Raw genomic sequence first — 19,725 nt, forward strand, 5'->3', positions numbered from 1 at the left:
GGAGTCTGGGGGAGCCGGGCCGGCGGCCACCGCAGCCGCACCTCGGGCCAGCTCCGCGGGGACGCTGGTCGCGTGGCTGTTGTGACTGTGGGCTCGGGCTGTTTGCGCCTTTTTTTTTTAACCACACACAAAAGGAGGGAGGAGTTAGCGAGACCTGGCATGAGCCCTAGGAGCCATCCCGCCCGCTCTTTGCCTGGGAGAGCAGATGCACGGGGAGACTTCCTTGAGAAACAGGGGTACGACTGGCGGGGTCCCGCCCTGGTCCCCTGTTCTCGCAGTCCGGACCGATGCGCCCCAGAGGGAGGTGGGGTGCGTGACGCCGCTGACTTAGGAAAAATGGCTACAGTCTAGCAAGCGGAAAACTTTGTGGGACGGTGAAAGTGAATGTTGAAACGCACAGGCCCTCCTGGGCCCCAGAACGGGGAAATGGGGGGGGGGGGTCTCGACCACTAGAGACAGGTGCGTCCAGTAATTTTGTTCAGTGAGGCGTGGAGGTGACCGTCTCCCGTGTCTTCAGGCCCCAAGAGAAGTGCAGCCCGCCCAGGTCTCCAGATGCCAGGTGGAGGCAGTGTTCTTTATTCCAGTTTTCTGTGTCATCTCAGCCTGAGGAGGGCATTGCTACTGGCAGGCAGAGACACCACCCGCACCCCCCACCCCCGGGCCAGCAGGTACACGTGGCCAAGTCCTCAGCCGGCTGGCTGCTGCCACCTCTGTGGACTCTCCTTCAGGTTGGACTCCATCCCCAGCACTGCAGCTGCAGGTTCCTCTTCAGAGGTCCCTGGGCCCTCAGCTTGTGACGTTTCTTTTTGGGGAGAGCAGGGCAGCGTCCAGTTGGAGATCTTTTTGACCTTTTCATTGGTTATTGGCTAGGTTTGCTTCAGCCCCCTGAAAAGTCTTGAGGTTAGAAGCTTGAGAAATCAAAAATTAGGAGACTTCTGCTTTGTTCCAAATATTACTGCTGGTGGAACATTGGAAGTCAGCCCAGGCCAGGGAGGGGTCAGCTTCCACAGGTGCAACTGGTGGAGCCTGGTTTGGTCTGAGCCTGAGGCTGCCATGGTGCCCACTCTCAATCCCAGGGGCTTCGAGCAAGCCACACCTAAGAGCCAGCTCCTGGGCAGAGGTCACTTGGAGAAGGGTGGGGTGATGTGGGTGGTGCCCCTCCCTTGTGGCACCTTCCATTGGCCGGGAAGCCCAGTGGGCTGGGCTGATGGCAGAGGAGAGGCCTGGGAGGGAGAAGGAACAGGACCACTGTGCGTGGCTGTGCAGCGTGTGCAGGCCAGGCAGACCCCCTGGCCAGGAAGCAGGGTCCTGGGTCTGCCCCCCAAGAAGGGCAACCGCTTGTCAGTTATATCAGGTCACCCCATAGGTGACGGTCGGCCTGGATTGGTAAGCCCGGCTGCAGGAATAAACAGTTGGTGATATCAGGGCTCCTGAGACAGGAGGTCAGGAACGAGTATCCCCCAGATAACAACAATATCGGGAGCTGAGTGCTTCCGTACATCGTCTCTTCTACTCTTTACCATCCCCACCCCCCTGTACGCAGGGACACCCTACTGTGTCCTGCGAGAATTGACCCTTGCAAGACTGAGGGGCTCAGGGTCATGCAGGTAGCAAGTGCAGACCTGTCTGCCGCCTGAGCCTGTGCTGACCCTGGCTGCGCCCTGAGCGTTTTACATTGTGCCTTTGATCACAGTGTTTTCTGAGCTGTGCCATCCTGCGGTGACCCTCATTGTAAAGTGCCTTCCCAGGTATGGCAGGGACAGCAAAGAAGTGGGAGTCTTGGAGTGTGGAGAAGGCTGCAAGGAGAGGAGGGCCAGCCAGAAAGGGGGGTTGGGGGGCCGCATCCCCAATGTCCCTGCAAGAGAAGACATCTCTCTTCCGTTGCCTTTCCAAGAGTCCAGGCCTGGCCCGCAGAGCACCCCACATGCTGGGGCCACACCTGCCTCCCCCCATCTCCACTTGGCCAGAGTCCCAGCTCGGCTCCTCAGTGTTACACGTCATTTGCATGAAAAGTGAGGCCCCACAACTCATTTAAGGAGCAGACGTCAGGTCCGGATTGATTCCTCTTCCATAAGCCCACGCAGACCTTCCCGCCAACCTGAAAGATATTCCAGTGTCTGGACTGAACGCCGATAACAGCATCAGCTCCCAGCTCTACCTGCATTTAACGGGATATAACATATTTGCTTTCAGCCACATTTTCAAAGTCAAGGAGCATTTCTATGCCCTCCACGTTACATCGTGGTATCTTCTGAATTCTCTAGTTGTTTGTTTTTTTTTTTTTTCAGGTTATTATGTAGTAACAGGAATAATTTCTTCTGCTAAAATGTAGGCCCTATTTTTGGGATCTGTATGGTGACCTACATTGTATTTGCAGCTGAAATTTGGGTCTGACCAAAGCTTCACTTCTCAGTGGAAAAGGGAAAAGCTAAAAGGGCAGGTGAGAAGCGGGAATATCGGCCCAGCAGGGCCTGGGAACATGCATTCCCTCGGGGAGCCTTCAGCAAGGAGAGGAATCGGGCCTCTCTCTGGCACTGGAGAGGGACAGTGTGGCCAGAGTCCCCTTGACTGTTAGATCTGCCCCCACTTTCACCCCGAGGGAAACCTCTAGAGAAGATGCCTGTGACCTAGTTGGCTGACTGATTATCCCATAACTGGCGGGTTTCCTTGGAGACCCAGAAACCACTGTCGGAGCCCAAAAGACGGGGAGGCCGGGCCCCCTCTGGGAACCAGACTCGCCACCAACAAGCAAACCCAGGGGCATTTTCCAGGGAGATGTTTTCCGAGTCTGTTTTTGCCCTCCCGGAGGGAAATTCTTGGAAACACAAGTCTCCCCTGGGCTTCACTGACGACAGTGGGTGTTGCCCAGCACACTGAGTGGGTGTCCTTTAACCCTGAGACAAGAGTGGGAACAGTTACCGTCCCCATATTCAAGGTGCTCTGGGCCAGAGGCCAAAGAGGGCTAGTAACGTCCAGTGCAGAGTTGGGACCCAAGCAGGTCAGCCCAGACGCGGGCTGTTAAATCACAGTCAGCTCCTGCGGAGAGGGTGGGGGGGAGACAAGACGTGACTTGGGGTTTGGGTGAATTCCGAGGCAGGGAGCTTTTGGCAGCTCTTGCTTCTGACGAGTTCTTAGCCTTTGCCGAGTGGCAGGGAAGAGGGAAGGGCTGGGGACAGGCAGTGGGGCAGGGCAAGAGACAGAAGTGGCCGCCTTCTCTCATTGCCCGTTTGAAAGACGAGTGGAGGAGAAGCCGATATATTTTTTTTTTTTTTAGATTTATTTATTTGTAGCCGATATATTTTTAATTGGAGTCCTTCATCAGTGCCGAAGGGCTTGTCTTTGCCTGGGAGGCCGCAGCCCCCTCTTCCCACCTGCAGACCCCGGGGGCCTAGCCCCCACATGGACGGCAAGCTCTTTCAGAATCAGGACCCTATTTCTGCACTTCCCTGCCTCCTGGGCTGCCTCCACCCTCCCCCAGCTTGCAAAGATACAGCCTGAAGCACTGACCTTTCTTATATGTAGCATAAGGTAACTGTTTCCTTTAACCTTACCCCCTGGTTCAGGAGCTAAAAAACCCATCAGTTAGGCCCTCCCTGGTGGCGCAGCAGGTTAAAGCACAGCACTGAGAATCTAAAGCCACTTCTGCATGAGTTCGATTCCTGCCTGCCCTGGAGGTGACCATATGGCGTGGCAGACCTGACCCACCCGCTGCTCTCCTCAGCAGTGTACTTTGTCGATCTGCCTGTTCTGCTCCCCACTCTGTCTCTGGTGAAGCCTCTCACAGCCCATGAGCCTCTGGCCTGTAGCCCAGTTCAGTATGCACAAATAAATAAATCTTAAAAAAAAAACAACAAAAAAAAAACCATCAGTTAGATGGGGTTGATACTTAGGATTCCATGAAAGAGTTTTAATCCTGGGTATCTCGGGTAACCCAGCTTCAGCCACAGCCCAGGGTTGCTGATTGGCAGATACGGGTCCCCTGTGACACTCCCGTCCAGTAGAGTTTGAAGACCTGGGCATCGGGTGTTTAGTGGACACCTAGAAAGTCGCACACAGGAGACTGCAGCCCTTGCGGGAGGCAGGTGTGTGCACCTGTCCAACCTGTCCCTGTCTTGCAGGTCGCTGGCCGGCATGATGCTGGAGAAGGAGGCCGCCGCCCGCAGCCGTCAGAATGGCCGAGCCGGACGTGGACTTGAATCACGTCATCCCCTCTTGGGTTCTGCCTCCCTTCCGGGCTAGGCTTGTAGTGGGGCTTGTTTCCCTCATGTGCTTCGCGCGTAGCTACGATGGGGACTTTGTCTTCGACGACTCGGAAGCTATTGTGAACAACAAGGTTTGTGTCTGGATTCTCCCCCAGCGAGCCCCGGGGCCCCTGTGTGCTGACGGGCGTCTGTAAGTTTGTGTCGCGTTACCCTCTCAGAAACTCCTGGTCAGCGTTGGCCTGGGCACCCACGGTGCCTGCGTCGCCCTTTGGCTCTCAGGTGGGGTCTCCTTGATGTAGGGGCGGGGTCGGCCCTCCTGGGAGTGCCGGTCCACACGTGTGCCAGGCACTGTGGCCTGAGACTGCAGCTAGGGGATAGCAGCGCCCTGCAGCCTGAGTCTCAGGTGTGATGGCGGATTTCCAGCACTGTCCACCAGCACTGTTAAAAACAAAAAAGAGCCAGCATTTGCTGCACGGATGCACAAGTGTGACCACCAGGCAAGACACCTCAGCAGCGGCCAGTGCGCCTGTCTCTGTCCTTCAGCACGAGCCTCAGGGCAGCCTGCTGGCCGGCCGAGATCGCAGGGCAGCCGCCCTTGGGCTCCTCTCATGTTTGCCCTCAAATTGGCTGAATCTGCAGAAGCTCAGCCTGGCTGGCTCACCTGGGCAGCTCTGTTGGTGAGGGGAAATGAAGGCCACCTCCCGCTCTCACTAGAGGCAACGAAAGTCAGGCGAGCTGCAGGGAAAGTCAGAGCAGAGCTCAAGCGCATGAGAGGGGGGCACTGAGGCAGAGCCCTGCCGGGGGGCACCCCCAGGGGCACTGGGAGGGGCGGGCCCCAGCAGAGGGCTGGCGGGGCCACGCTGGACGGTGGTGTGCACGGTTTTGAGGCCGTGACTTCTCAGCAAGGAAGCAGCCATTCTCCTCCTGTTGAAAATGCTGAGAGAAGTTCTCTGCGAACCTGTTGCTGGTGGGGCAGAGCAGGGAGGGCTCCGGCAGCCGTTTCATTTCCCAGCCCTCCGGTGCTTGCTTCAGCCTGCGTCTTCGCGGAGCCCCCCCCCCCCCTTGCCGGCAGCACCCGGCGCTCCCGTTCTTTCCAGGTTACAGGGCAGAGCGGGGAGGCTCTGGGCACCTGTGCCGGCCGCTCAGGGCCGCTTTCTCCCAGGACCTCGAAGCCTCATTTTTCTACATTCCCTCTGCCTGCAGTTGGGGTTTCTTGAGTCTTTCATGAAGCGTTAACTCGACCCTGGAGAACCGGGTAGGGAAAACCTAGGCTCGGGGGCGCGCAGGATGGTGCCCGGAGTGGCGACGACTTCTCGGCCCTGCGCTGGGTGAGGCGGAGGGAGCCCGCTGTGGCTGTGCGTGTGTGGTGTGTGTGCGTGTGCTGTGTGTGTGTGTGCTGCAGCTCTGTGCTGTGCTGTGTGCATTGCGTGTTCTTTGTTTGCTCCAGTCGTGCATGCTGCAGCTGTGTGTATTGTGGCTCTGGGTGCTGAGTGTGCGGTGGCTGCATGCCCCGTGGCGCCCGTCCGCGTCACACTGCCCCCCCGTTGACTTGCTGGCCTCCTCTCCCCCTGAAAGAAGAGCCTCCCCGTGCCCTGGCACCACGCCACGGCCAGGCGAGGCAAAGCCGGCCGCCCTGGTGCTGCTGGCGTCAAAGGCCGCCCTCCAGAGGCTTCCTGGTAGTGTCGAGCTGCCTTTTTCATTGGGCGTATGATGGAGTCGCAGCGGCCCGTCTCTCCCCACGTCACGGTGAGGAAGGCCGAGCTGCCCGCCCGCAGCAGCCCTGTGCCAGGCTCCATCTGGCCAAATACTTCGAGCTCTGTCGGGTTCACTTCTGCTCCGGCGGAGGGAAAGATGCTCTCGCCGCGCTTGACGAGAGACCCTGGAGACTGGACAGTGCAAAAGAAGTGGATGTCCAGTTCTGTGTTAAGTTGATGGGTGAGCCCCGGGCCCTTGACCAGCAGCGCAGCCAGCTCTTGGCGGGAGGTCGGTGCAAGTGGATCCCCAGGGGCAGTGAGGTGTCGGGGGGCTGGCTGCCTGTGTGCCCTACGCCAGCGAGCCCTTGTATCATGCACACTTGCAGAGCTCAGGTGCTGTAGCTCAGGTGCTGGCTGCTCTTCCGGGGTGCCCAGCCACTGCTCGGCACACCTCTGGGTTTGCAGTCTCCTCACCTGATAGTTCCAAGCTGCACAGAACATCACCTCTCCTCTCGGAGGCAGGGCCGGCTGCAGGGGTTCAGGCACCAGCGTGGCTCGTGGCTGCACTTTGGCTGTGTGCGTCCCCGCAGCCAGTTTTCAGCCTCCCCACGCACCGGAGACAGTGACACCCCTCCCGGAGAGCCGTGCTAATCCCAGTGACCTGGGTTCCAGCAACAGCCTTGACCGCCCCGCCTTGCTGGGATGGCGCTCGTCACGCCCTGTCCCGAACACCTTTAATTGGGCCTTAAAGAAAAACTAGTGCTGCTTGTTACTCCCTCCACAGCGCTTCGCTGCCTTTTTCTTGTAGACATGGTTTAATCAGTGTACATTCCTGCTTAAATGTGAAAACACACATTTTTAAGCTGTAGGACAGCAACAAATTAAGTGACCTCAACAGTAAGAAAGCTGTAGTTTTGTGTTGTTTTTTTATTACTCCGTGATTTTTATCTTCCGAGGTAAGGTGAAAGTGTTGTTTTTATTTTTTATAAAGATTGATTTATTTATGCATACAAGACTGGGATACAGGCCAGCGGTGCGGGGGTGGTGAGACGATTCACCAGAGACAGAGCGGGGAGCAGAACAGGCAGATCGACGAAGTGCACTGCTGAGGGGAGCAGCGGGTGGGCGGGTCAGGAGAGGTCTGCTGCGCTGTGGGGGGTCACCCCTGGGGTGGGGATCAAACTCATGGGGAAGCGGCTGCCTATAGCTTCTTGGCAGTGCTGTGCTATGCTTTAACCTGTTGCACCACCAGGCAGGGCCCTTGTTTTTAATTTTACAATCTACTTGTGACCAAAAAATGGGAAGTTTTTTGAAAGTGTTTTTCTACTATGTTTTCCCTGGGACGTTAGGTCCCAGGTAATGGAGATGAGAGAGGATAATGGACATCTCTGTGTGGTCCATTGCGCACAGACTGGGCACCTTCTGAGTACTGCCGGCCAGTACAGATATAGCCACTGTCCATTGGGCAGGCAGAACGCGTGTGGAACAAATCGCCAGTGTGCCAGGCCCTCAGGGCGAAGGCCTGCTGGTGTGAAGACTTTGGCGTGAGCACTGCAGCTGGGTGGGGGCAGGGCATAGCCAGTGCCAGCGACACAGCCCCCACTCGATCGGGTGCCAGAGCTTGGCAGGCCAGAGGCCCCCCAGCCCCTAGCCGTGCCATTCATGCCAGGACATTGACATTGTCCTGGGGGTGGTGAGCTCCTGCGGTGTCTGAAACGGAGCGGGCTAGGGTCATGATTTGCATTTGGAAAAGGTCGTTGTGGAGTCCATGTCAGAGGGTACAGCGGACCCGCGAGGAGGCTGAACAGACCCACGGCGGGCCTGCCCGGGGCTCGGGAGCCGGAGCTGGAGGCCGGGGACTGTCAAAGCGCCTGACGCGGGGCTTCCTGTCACAGCATCTCCTCTGTGTCCCCGCAGGACCTCCGAGCAGAAACGCCCCTTGGGGACCTGTGGCACCATGACTTCTGGGGCAGCAGGCTGAGCAGCAACACCAGCCACAAATCCTACCGACCTCTCACCGTCCTGACCTTCAGGTGAGACACGCAGCATGAGCTGCCGGAGGGTGGCCCAGGGCTCGCGGGCCAGAGGGTGGCCCAGGGCTCGCGGGCCGGCGTGCGAGCTGGTGTGTGGCGTGGCTGCCAGCGTCTAGAGTGGCAGGTCGCGGGTCCTGCTGTAGGACAGCTGCTCGCGTGCCTGGGAATTCACTCACAGGACAGGGTGGTGCGCTCAGAGACTTCATGGCCCCTTTGGGCACTCCACAGCTCACAGCAGAGTGATGAGACGGGCGTCCTGCACGGGCTGACATGCAGACTGGCGGCCACACCAGCGCCTGCACACTCCCTGCAGGCGGGGCCCTGACTGCGTGACACCCTGAACGTGACGCCATCAGAGCGCTGGCGATGATGGCATCTAATGTCGTTGGGGGTTTTGGTTCCCAAAAACATCCAAGATCGAAATCTTCCTACTGTCCCCAAGTCAAGGGGTGAAGCTAAAACCAGCCTCACTCCCAGAAGCTGCCACGCATGGCTGTGCCGCCTGGTTAAATACTGCGCAGCGCTGTCTCTGACGCCTGAAAGGGGAGAGGGGAGCTGGTCCCGCTGGTCACTGACCTGCAGAGAGGCCCCGAGCACAGTGACTGACAGCAGCTGGCGGGCACGCGGAAAACCGCGACGGTGCCCTTCTCATTGTTATTTTGGAAAAGGCGCTCGTGACCGTGAGGGCCTGGCCCCGAGGGAGGCGCGAGGGGAAGGTGCTGTCGGCCTTTGCCCCCCCTCACCCCCCAACCCCCACATCCCCCCCACCCCCAGAGAGAGCCCTGGCTCTGCGTGTCCTCCCTCCCGCGCCCCTGGCCCGCACCGCCCCGCCCCGCCCGTCTTCCACTTCCCCTCCGCAGTCCCTTTGGTCTTACTTCTTCGCCAGCCCTCTCGGCTTGACAGGCTCTATTTATCCTGACGCTGTTTCCACCACCCCGCACCCCTTCTTTCTCCCTCCCATACCTCCTCTCAGCCCGTTCGCGCAGACGCTTTGCGTTTGGCCCCCAACAACCAGCGTGACCCCCCTTCCTCTCCTGCAGGATCAACTACTACCTGGCGGGGGGCTTCCACCCCGTCAGCTTCCACGTGGTCAACATCCTCCTGCACGGCGGGGTCTCGGTCCTCCTGCTGGACGTCTTCTCCGTGCTGTTCGGGGGTCTGCAGTACACCGGCCGCGGCCGGAGGGCGGACCTGGCCCCCCGCGCCTCCCTGCTGGCCACGCTGCTGTTCGCCGCCCACCCGGTGCACACCGAGTGTGTAAGTGTGGTCCGCCCTGGGGGGCTGCTTGTGGCTGAAACCTCCCGCAAGCCCGCAGGAGCCGGATAGCCGCGAGCCCCCAGCACCGGACAGTCGGCGCCCCTCCCCCCCCCCATGAAAAGACAGAGCCCCGGCCGCTGGGGGCCTTTGCTTTGTGAGCGCGTGGATTTGGGGTACCTTTGCCACTGTTCTGCTTGCTTTCTGGTCCTGCCCCGTCTCTGTTCCGCTCCCCATCTTTTAATGCCTTCTGTAGGTGAGTTGTTTTTTTTTAATGCATGCCTCTCTCCTGTCAGTTTGCCCCCCCCACTTGTTTCTCAGTGCTGTTTTAGGGGTTAGTGCAGGAGCTGCGTACTCTTGAAATCACGAATGTTACTGCAGATTGATTCTCCTCTCACTCTGCAAATGAAGATCACTGAGACATGAACTCTGTGACCTTCTGTCTCCTTCTGCCTGCTGCTGTGGGGTGACTTTGTAGCATTTTTCCCCAAAGATTTATTATATATGCAAACAAGAGCTAGGGTGTAGGCCAGAGGTGAGGGGTGTGAGAAGAGGGGGGAGCAGAACAGGTGGCTCCACTGAAACGCACTGCTGAGGGGAGCAGCAGGGAGACAGGAGAGGTCTGCGCGCCGTGTGGGTCACTCCCTGGCAGGGTCCGCGCCCGTGACTGGCAGTGGCTGCACGCTGCTGCGCTGGGACCCCTCAGGCACCAGCGCTTTCCTGGCTGTCTGTTTCCCACCAGTCGTCCCTTTGCCCTCTCGGACCCTTCTCCCCACCCCTGCGAGCCCCCAAGCCCTCAGGTTAGCAGGCATTGTCCCCTGGTTGATAATTACTCTCTGGCTCCTTCTTTTATACCTATATCCAAAACCATCCACTGTGTATCTCCTCCTGGCGGACTCGGCTTTGCAGGGAAGACTTGATGACAACACCAGGCTGTGCACTCCAGCGCTTCTTTCTGTCTCGCTGACATGGTGGTGCAGACATTGTCTGGATGTTGAATGTTGCCTGGCCCTGCCGGTAGAGAGGTTTCTCTGATAGAACAGGGCATTTCTGGAGGTGGCCCTCCGTCAAGGCCATTTTCATTCTCTAGGGACATGGGAACAGAGTCTCGGGAAACATCCACTGTCCTCAGCTCCACACGGGTACTGGGAAACACCATCGCAGGTCTGTCTTTCGCCTGCATGCCCCAGGTCTCCTGGGGTGACCATAGGCCCATCAGGCCTGGGACAGACCAGTCTTCTTTAAAGAGGCTATCTTTTTTTTTTTTTTGCTTAAAAAACTAAAACCACTTCTATCAGGGTTTTCTGGTGAAAGCATGGCAATCCCCCAAATACACAAAGCAGGACCCTACAGGTGGAAGAGGAAGACTAGAAGCCGGGCTGGGCCATGGCTGTCGGGAGGAGGCCCCGGGTTTCCAAGGACTCCCGAGCCAATGCCGGCTTTCCTGTCCCTCAAAACATTGTTAAAGACTTGAAGTTGCCAAAAATTTGAGTGCCAGAGAGGTAAGTTCCTTAAGAATTCAGCTGGTCTAATAAGTTGGGAATTGGATACAGAAGAAATAAGTGGAGAAACCTCCCCACCTCCCCTTCCTCTAACTCCTTTTTATGGCCCCTGTGCAAATGGTGCCCTGTAGGGGTCCTGCTTTGTGTATTTGGGGGATTGCCATGATTTCAGAAAACCCAGATAGAAGTGGTAAGTGGTTTTAGTTTTGTAAGCAAAAAAAAAAAAAAAAAGCCTGAAAGTACATAGTACACAGATAGGACAAGGAAAGACAACTCGTGTCCAGCCCGCCCCCAGCACTGCACCGTGTCCCGCACACAGCCCGCCAAGTGTGTTCCTGTGAAACCTCTCTCTTACACTGTGCTGATTGCTGTAAATCACCTGTCCTGTTTCTAAAAACATGTCTTGCTTCTGTCAGACAAGACAGCACACATTGTTTAAGACGTGGGAGAAGCTTCATCACTTAGCCAAGGGGAGAGGTTGGATTTTAAAATTTTAACATTCATTTCAGGGCGACTTTAAATGTACCCCAGCTCCCCAGACTGCAAGCCGTCCGGCTGGCGGTCCTGCCCCTGTGCAGACCACTCCTCCCTTCTGCTCATTTTGAGAAACCTCGTTCATCTTCACCCCTCCTCTCCCCTCCACGGCTGCCCCACCCTCCTTTGGAGAAACTCCCGGTTTGGTGCCTGCACCTCTGTGAGGTCCGGGATTCCCTCTCGTGGGCCATTGCCAGCTGGCAATGTCCCCTGTGTCTTTCCTGGCTCTGGCAGGGCGCCAGGGGACCAGGCTGCTCCAGCTGCTCCTCGTTTCTCATTTTGGGGTTTCCAGAAGCACATTGGGTGAGGGGAAATCCCGGGGCCAGGCTTTCTCTGGGTCTCAGCCTGTGCAGGTGGCACAGTGAGCAACCAGCTTCACTCCTGAAGACACTGCTGCTGCCAGCTCTCAGGCCAGGCTGTGGACCTTGACCTTGGCCCCATGACAGGTCATCAGCTGAGCCAGCTGCTGGGTGTCACGTGACCCGCACCGCCCCTTAGGAGTCCCCGTAGCACGCACAGCTGTCCTCAGCACTTCATCCCGCCAGGCCGGAGAACAGCCTGTGAAGGTGCTCTGCCAGAGCTCCCAGCACTATCTGGGAACAGGTCACCATCCTGCTGCTGGCTCTTGTTTGTTCTTTCCACCTTGGGGTGCTCTGTGCTGCACCTCCTGTTGTGACGATTTGCCTTTTTTTTTTTTTAAAGATTTGTTTATTTAAGCACACAGAACTGGGGTACAGGTCAGAGATGTGGGGGGTGAAAGCTTCCCCAGAGACACATCGGGGAGCAGAACAGGTAGATGGACAAAACACACTGCTGAGGGAGCAGCGGGCGGGTCAGGAGAGGTCTGCCGCGCCATGTGGGTCACCCCCGGGGCGGGGATCGAACACGAACTCAAGCTGAAGCAGCTTTAGCTTCTTAATGCTACGTTTCACCCGCCGCACCACCAGGGAGGGCCCCGTCTGGCTTTTACCATCCCTCTGTGGAGGATTTTTTTGGGTCACAGAGGCTTGACTGTGCTTGCATGTGTCTCTACACCGTGTTTTCTCGTCCCTCCTGGAAGGTGGCCGGTGTCGTGGGCCGCGCAGATCTGCTGGGCGCCCTGTTCTTCCTCCTGTCCTTCCGGAGTTACTGCGCCGCTTTCCGGGAAGGTAAGTGCGCATGCGCCTCTGCTTTCCGGGAAGGGAAGTGCGCATGCGCCTCTGCTTTCCGGGAAGGGAAGTGCGCATGCGCTTTCCCTCGCCACTGCTTTAGCTCTGGCCTGAGGGGCTGGTTGGGTGCAGGGTCCATTCCCTGGGCTGCTGCTCTGATCACAGGGGCGTGTGGGTGGGGGCCGGCGCTGCTCCTGCAGCTGTCAGGATTGAATCAATCCTACCAGGGGGAGGCTTTTGGTTTTCTCTTTTTTTTTTTTAAGATTTATTTATTTGTGCATACAGAACTGGGGTACAGGCCAGAGGCTCAGGGGTGGCGAGAGGCTTCACCAGGACAGAGCGGGGAGCAGAACAGGCCGACTGACAAAGTACACTGCTGAGGGGAGCAGCGGGCGGGCCAGGAGAGGTCTGCCGCGCCACGTGGTCACCTCCGGGGCAGACGGGAATCGAACTCATGCGGAAGCGGCTTTAGATTCTCAGTGCTGTGCTTTAACCCGCTGTGCCACCAGGGAGGGCCTTGGTTCTCTTTTATTTAAGTGTCTTGGAAAAGAAATACGAAAGAGGGAAACCTGGGAAAGGTAACTGTGGCCGCACCTGCTGTTCGGGGGCTGGAGTTTTCATCGTGCGCTGCTGAGGCCTCTTACAAGTCACTGCTGGAACTGAAGTTGGGGGGGGGGGCTGCCTGGTTCTGGGCAGCTGCGCCTTTACTGCATCTCCGGGGACACGGTGGAATCCCTGTGATTCTGCTTAGGTATAGATTCTGCTTGTCGCCGACTGAGTCAAAGCTTAACCTCCAAGGGGCTGATAGTAGAATGTGGGTGCATGGTAGCCCCGCAAGTGTTACACTCGGGCTTCCTGTGTAAATGCAGTGCAGACTACAGCGCTGTCCTTTGTAGGTCACAGTCAGTTCTGGGGGGCCGGGGGGCAGGTGAGCCCCCTTAGGCAGTCCCAGCAGCACTGCAGCACGGGGGGTTCCCGCAGAGACAGGCGTCCTCGCCTCCCACCCCTTTCCCCAGAATCGTACTCAGAGCTTAAGCACAGTCCTGGTGCTAGGGGCTTCCTAGCTGTTCCCAGGCTGGTGGTTCTACCTCGACCTCGCAAGTAGTGTTTTCCAGCAGCGCAGGGCCGACGCTCATTCAGGACCGGGGGTGTGATGGGGCTGGTGTGGGGGGACGGGTGGGCTGGCAGGGAGATCCCGCCCCCGCCTCTTCATGTGGCCCACAAAAATGATGCTGTGCATCATTCACGGCTGGCGGGGAAACCGAGGCTCCGACTCAGGGGCCTGTGCACCTGGAAACAGGTGCGCCCACTCCTTCCCTTCACCTCCAGGGCTGCTTCTGACTTCCCGTGGCCGGTCATTCGTTTTAAGAATGGCCACTTCCTGCCAAGCCAAATACTTCCTGCCAGGTCCTTTGCCAAGTTTGCCAACCCTGGGGGGCCTTCACCAGCTGACAGGGTCCGAAGAGACCTCCTTTTGCAACACTGAGTAGGGACGTCCAGCAGGAAGTTACCAGAGAGGCGGCTTGCACTCCGAAGTGCCTGTGTGTTACCTCATGTAATTATGCAGCACCTTGGAGGTAGGCGGAATCACTGCTCCACCTAAGTGGCTCCCCCCAGGTCACACGGCTGTTGATGGCAGATGCGGGGTTACCCCTGGCTCACCGACTTGGGGCCACGGCAGCCGCTCCGTGCCCCCCTGCTTCCCTGTGCTGTGGGGCCACAGACGCAGCTCATCAGTGGCCATTGAAAAGGGCCAGTAGACTCCCCCGCTCTGACTCAGGTGAAGCCAGAAGTGTGAGGGTGAGAGGAGGAGCAGAACAGGCAGATCCACTGAGGGGAGCAGTGGGAGACAGTAGGGGTCTGCTGTGCTCTGGGGTCACCCCGGGAGACAGGAGGGGCCTGCTGCGCCCTGTGGTCACCCCCTGGCTGGGCATCGAACTCTGCTGCAGTGGCTGCAGACAGCTGCATAGTGCTGCGCGTTGACCCCCTGCGCCACCAGGGAGGCCTCGATTGCATGTTGATTCATGAGAGCTGGTGAAGTGGGCTTCAGGGTGGACAACTGTCTTAACTGTAAATAGCCATATGGCCTCTCTTTTGGGGCTGGTAGCGTTCTTTTAACATTTAGAGTTTATATGTAAGCTTTAAAATTGGAAGGAGACTGTTGGGCCTCTCATGTTGAGGCTATAAAAACTTTCAAGAAAGCTAACCTGCGAGCACCTCATGTTTGCATGCCGATGGCAGCTGTAGATACGAGTTTTTGGAAGTCCTTTCAAGGACGAGAGGGTTTTCGTTGGGTTTCAGTCCCTTGGTGCAGTTAGAAGATAAATGGATGGCTCGGGAAACCTTTGAAGAAATCTTTCCTTTGACCCCTCTGCTGGGACCTCCCTGCCTCCCTGTTCTCTTGACTCTTTAGGAAAAGGGAAGTCTGGCTTAGCACAGCACCCACGGGCCCTTTCCGGGGTGGTCTGGCCCTTCGCAGCCACTGGGGCCGCATTCGGTCTTTGGAAAGTAGAAAGCTGTGGGAGCCTCTGGACTTCCGCCTTGCCCCTGACCGTGGGCTGGGTCCTCTCTGTCCTCTGTCTGCCTCCGCCGCCCAGGCAGACTTTGAGGTGAAATTATACTGGTCTTTTCCTGGGACTCACAGCGGGTGCTTGAGGGTGCTGTCCGCTGCGCTCTCCAGCTCCCCTTCGTCCACGTCACAGACGGCAGTAGGGGCATGGAACCCGCCCAGAGCAACCCGCATTCTTCACCCACTGTCACCAGCCTTCCTGGGAGGAGAGCCCCACCATGCTGCAGGCATATGTCCACGCTCTGGCCCTGCCCGGCAGGGACCTGCGAGCCAGCAGCAGGCCCCCCACCCCCCGGGTCTCTGCCCCCCCAGCACTCACCTGCGTAATGAGTCCCGTAGAGTCTCCCCGCGTCTCTGTTGACACAGGTGCTGTTGCAGCAACTTTAGTTTCAGATTTCCGCGCTCCCCTTTCAGCGTGCTGGAGCAGAGCCTAGTTCTTTGTGGGTAGGTGACACACAGCTGTTTGGGCTGTGTGTTCGCTTTCCTACCTGGTGGCTTCGAGATCCTCTCAGAGAAGCAAGGTTCTCACCGACAGCCGAATTCCCCAGCGGCAGCCGCCAGCCCCCCTCCGTGCCTGTCATGCGCGTCTCAGTTCTGGCCTGCTCTAAGGCAGCCTCCAGGCTGGTCAGAGCAGGCCCTTCGCCCTCCTGTACTTAGCCCAGCATGAGGGCGGCCTTCCTGCGGCCTCTGTCCGCGGCTGGGGTGCCTCGACAAGCTGGCGCGCAGTGAATTCAGGTTGCCATGAGCCACAGGGACTCAGTGTCAGGCGCCCCTGCTCCCCCACCCCGGCCTCGCTGCGCCCCCACACTGCGCCCGCCCCTGGAGCTGCGACTGGGGCCTTTGCCCCTCCGTTCTTCCTCCTCTGCGGTCAGCCTGCGGTTTCTCACTTCCCGAGGTGGAACCGACGTGCAGCCTGTCAGACCGTCTCGGTCTGGCCAGCGTCCAGAGCACACCGCTGCACGGCTCCGGGTGTGGTGGAACGTCACGTGCTGGCAGCTGGCGCACATTCAGCGTGGCGGTGCCCGCCGATGGCCAGCGTGCCTGCCGTCCCCGGGACGTTCTTACTGCTGGAGGCTTTTACTTTCGATCCCGAAATCCACTGAATCACCCTCCCGCTCTCACTTCTGCACGTGGCATTCTGTTCCGTCTGTGACTCTGGCTTTTTTGCTCTCAAACTTGATTGATTTGCCACTCATTTATGAAGTATTTGATCTGGGGAGTACAGCTTCACTGCCCTATGGCACAGGCTCCACCCGCCCGCCCCCAGAGCTCCAGCCTCTCTCCTGCCCGCCCTCCTTTCCTCCCACCCCTGTGCACTGGAAACCCGCCGATAATTCAGAGTGTAAGGATCCTCCTTGCTCCGCCAGCTTGTTTTCTCTGGTTATTTATATTCCTCAAAAGAGTCAAACTACGCAGGCTTCACCTTCTGATTTATTTCACTTAGTGTAATCACCTCCAGATCTTCACTTGACCCGGGGTTCTAAACTCCACATACGCAAGATCACACCGGTTACGCCTTGTCTCTGATTTATTGCCTTCCAGCTCGTCACAGCAGGCTCAGTTCCCTTCCCCTTTGTCGCTCCAGGGTGGTCCTTGGAAATGTACCCATGTCCATCCCTGGGGACATGTGGGCTGTGGCCCCCTCTTGGGAAGAGTCATTGAAGCTGCAGTGAGGATGGGGGTGCAAGGGCCTTTCTAAGACAGCGATTTCCTTTTCTGTGGGCTCTCTCTGTTTCGTACTGCTAATTTCTCTCATCTGCTCCACTCGATTTCCTTCAGGCCAACCGACCGGCCCTTGAGACTAGATTCTGGCATCGATATTTTCATTTCGGCTTCGAGATGCCTCGGTGGATAATCGTTTTTGCTGGCCCCTGTTTAGCCAGTGTGACTGGACCAGGAGCTGAGGGCTGAGCACGGTGGTTGTCATGGAGATGCTGATTCCTTGTCCCTGCGGTTCAGGCTGTTCCCAGGTTTGGAAATGCTCAGCGCCAGACAGGCATCCTCCCTGTGGAAGGAAGTACCTCCTCTTTGTATATTGTTTGGGTGCAAGCACCAATGCTGTTTATCGTCACGACAGTATTCAAAATGAGCCGGTGTTTCTGGTTTTGATTTGGGGTCTGAGCACATTCAAAGAAAGATCTGGCATTAGTTGCACATAATCCTGAAATTCTGGGAAGATTTCTGTCAAGAAACAGAAGCGATATTTTTTGTAAAGGAACAAACTATCACATACGCTGATTCAACTGGTTTAAGAGCTCATTCAGAGGACACATTTCTTTTTGGCATTAACCTCATTTACCTCAGCTTGTCTTCTAAAGCACTGCACAATTTAAAACTTTCTGAGTTTATTTACAAGCAATTTTGTGCTAACCTCTAGAATCTTGACATTTTCGGAAAGTGGAAAAAAACCTCACATAACATTTCTCCCTTTTTAATTTTATTTATTAAAAAGGATATTTCCAAGCAAGAACTTTAGATAGAACAGAATCTTTTTCTCAAAACAAAAGCATTCCTACCAAGAAAGCATGTTTTTCTCTTCAAAAAAGAAAAAGTCAAGTTGAGCGTGTACCGTTATTATTTCTGAAAGCCAGAACAAAACACATTATTTTTATGGCGACACGTCTTGTCAGCATCTCTCTCTCTTAAAACCTAGTAATTTGGGATTGAAAACAGATAAGCCCTCCATGATAAGCTTGCTGGGAGAGCCCACATCATTTCTCTCCTAAGCAAATACCTTAAAATACTTGTTTCACAGGATTGCAGACTAAGAACAGAAATGCAATTGTTCTCATTGTGGGGAGGAGAGGCTCTTTTCAGGGGGACACGGGGCTCCCTACGTCCCTAGTACAGCCTTTCTGCGTCCTACATTATAAAAGACCCATCTGAAATCTCCCATCTGAAATCTCAGCCGTCTCATGTTCTTCAACCTCATCTACCATGCGCTCTCCTTCTCATGGCTCAGAGGCTAGCTCTACATTCAAGCACGCAGAATTGTTCAGATTTGGCTCGGTTTGAGGACTGGGGTGATTGTGGAATTCACATAGAATAAGATTCTTGCATTCAGACCCTTTCCCCAGGGATTCTGACATGTTCACATGGATTCTCTTCTCTGCCTCTGCATGTCTCTGGTTCCACCATTGTCTGGCTGCCCCCCCCCCCCCCCCCACCAGGCGGATGAGAAGGGCGGAGCCTGCTTCCTCCTGCGGGTGGCGCTGTGCTTGGCTGGTTCCAGCTTTGGAAGGCGGGTCTGCCGCTCACCGTGTCTCCCTGGCAGAGCGTGTGGGGCACCCGCAGGGTGGCTTGGCTCCCACACTCGCCAGGCCGTGCCAGCTTCAAGGCAGCGAGGATGAACAGGGTCACTTGTATAATGTGACGCTTTTTCTACAAGATCATCCCACTACGATGTGGTGCCAAGTCCAGGCGCATGCTTCATTAAATTGGTCACATCTGTTGGCACTTGTGGGTGTCAGCCCTGACAAGTGTCTTTCTGTGAGCGCATGTGGGGGCTCTTTCCCCTGAGTCCCCTCCTCTCCACTGGCCTCTGCCTCCATTTACCTAAGTGATTGAGTTAGCTCAGATAATAGAGACACGGGCTGGGCAAGGAGAGCTGCTGAGGCCAGTGTCCCCACGTCCTGCCGGACCCTGTTCTGCTGGTGTCCACTGCTGCTGCTGTCATCAGTGGTAGGTGGTGACCACGGGAAGGGTGGGCTTTTCCCCTGGGTCACTGGGGCATCCGAGTAACATGCTGGATGGTGACGGAACAGAGAATGCAGATGCTGGCCCGGGCTGTGGCCAGCTGGAATTCCCTGATGGGGGAATAAAAATACTCACGAACGCGACCACGCTGGAGGTGATGTCAAGTTCTCAGGATTGATTTTTGCTGATCTTAATTATTCTTCCTACCTTAATGAATTAAGGTTTGTGGCTTGGGTTCTGGAAAAGCTCGTGTGTGTGTGCATGCCTGGTCTGTTGGCTGCTGAGAGCTTCTCAGATGTCTGGCCTGGCCAGGACTGGGGAAGGAAGGCTTGGATCTAAATAAGCAAACTTGGAGTTCATTGAATCGGCACATTGTTCTGTGGGAAGGCTCTCTGGAGCACTCTGATTCTCCCCATCAGTGAGTGTGGGCTCTCCCCATCGCCTGTATCTTGTTCTGTGTCTTTCAGGGATGCCTAGAGATTGTTTCCTGTAGATCTGTCAACACCTTTGGTAAATTTACTCCAAGGTATTTAATTCTTTTTGATATGTTTGAATTGTTTTCTTAATTTCTTTCTTTGCTTATAGGAATGCAAAAGATTGTGTATCCTGCAACTTTAGGAAGTGTGTGTGTGTGTGTGTGTGTGTGTGTGTGTGTGTCTACATAGGGATCAGCGTATATGCCATATTATCTGCAGATCATGACAGCTTCAGTTTTTTACCAGTCTGGGTTCTTTTTATTTCTTCTTGTTGTCTACTTGCTCTAATGCCTGTAACACGAAATTAAACAGAGCTTCTGAGTAGAAAATCTTGTCCTGTTTCAGATCATAAAGAAAAAGACTTCAGTGTTTTCCACCATGGAGCATGAGTTCAGCTGTGGGTTTATAGTCTACAGCCTTAATTATATTGGGTATGTTGTGTCCAGCCCCATTTTATCAAGAGTTTGTATGGTTAGTGGGCGCTGAATCACCTCACACGCTTTCACTGCATTTGTTGATGGGGTTCTACCTCTCTTTGTTGTACAGTGTACCACATTCACTGATGGCGAATGTGAAGCATCCTTGCACCCTGTCCGAGGTGTGTGTTCCTTTTAATG

General features: G+C 56.2%; 1 protein-coding gene across 3 annotated transcripts in view; it reads left to right on the forward strand.

The window, feature by feature from the left end:
- Positions 1 to 4,101: 4,101 nt before the first annotated feature.
- The window catches only part of TMTC4 (transmembrane and tetratricopeptide repeat containing 4), a 40,707-nt gene continuing 25,083 nt past the window's right edge, over positions 4,102 to 19,725 (forward strand). For all 3 annotated transcript variants that reach the window (XR_001145340.1, XM_004680053.2, XM_012723323.1), the window contains exons 1-4: positions 4,102 to 4,333; positions 7,814 to 7,929; positions 8,970 to 9,186; positions 12,280 to 12,367. Coding sequence is in view for 2 of the 3 variants with exons in the window: in XM_004680053.2 (XP_004680110.1) it covers positions 4,172 to 4,333; positions 7,814 to 7,929; positions 8,970 to 9,186; positions 12,280 to 12,367 (583 nt within the window). In the remaining variant the exon portion in view is untranslated. The remainder of the gene's footprint in view (positions 4,334 to 7,813; positions 7,930 to 8,969; positions 9,187 to 12,279; positions 12,368 to 19,725) is intronic.

Source organism: Condylura cristata, unplaced genomic scaffold (assembly GCF_000260355.1).
Source record: "Condylura cristata isolate star-nosed mole 26May11 unplaced genomic scaffold, ConCri1.0 scaffold00010, whole genome shotgun sequence".
NCBI lineage: Eukaryota > Metazoa > Chordata > Mammalia > Eulipotyphla > Talpidae > Condylura > Condylura cristata.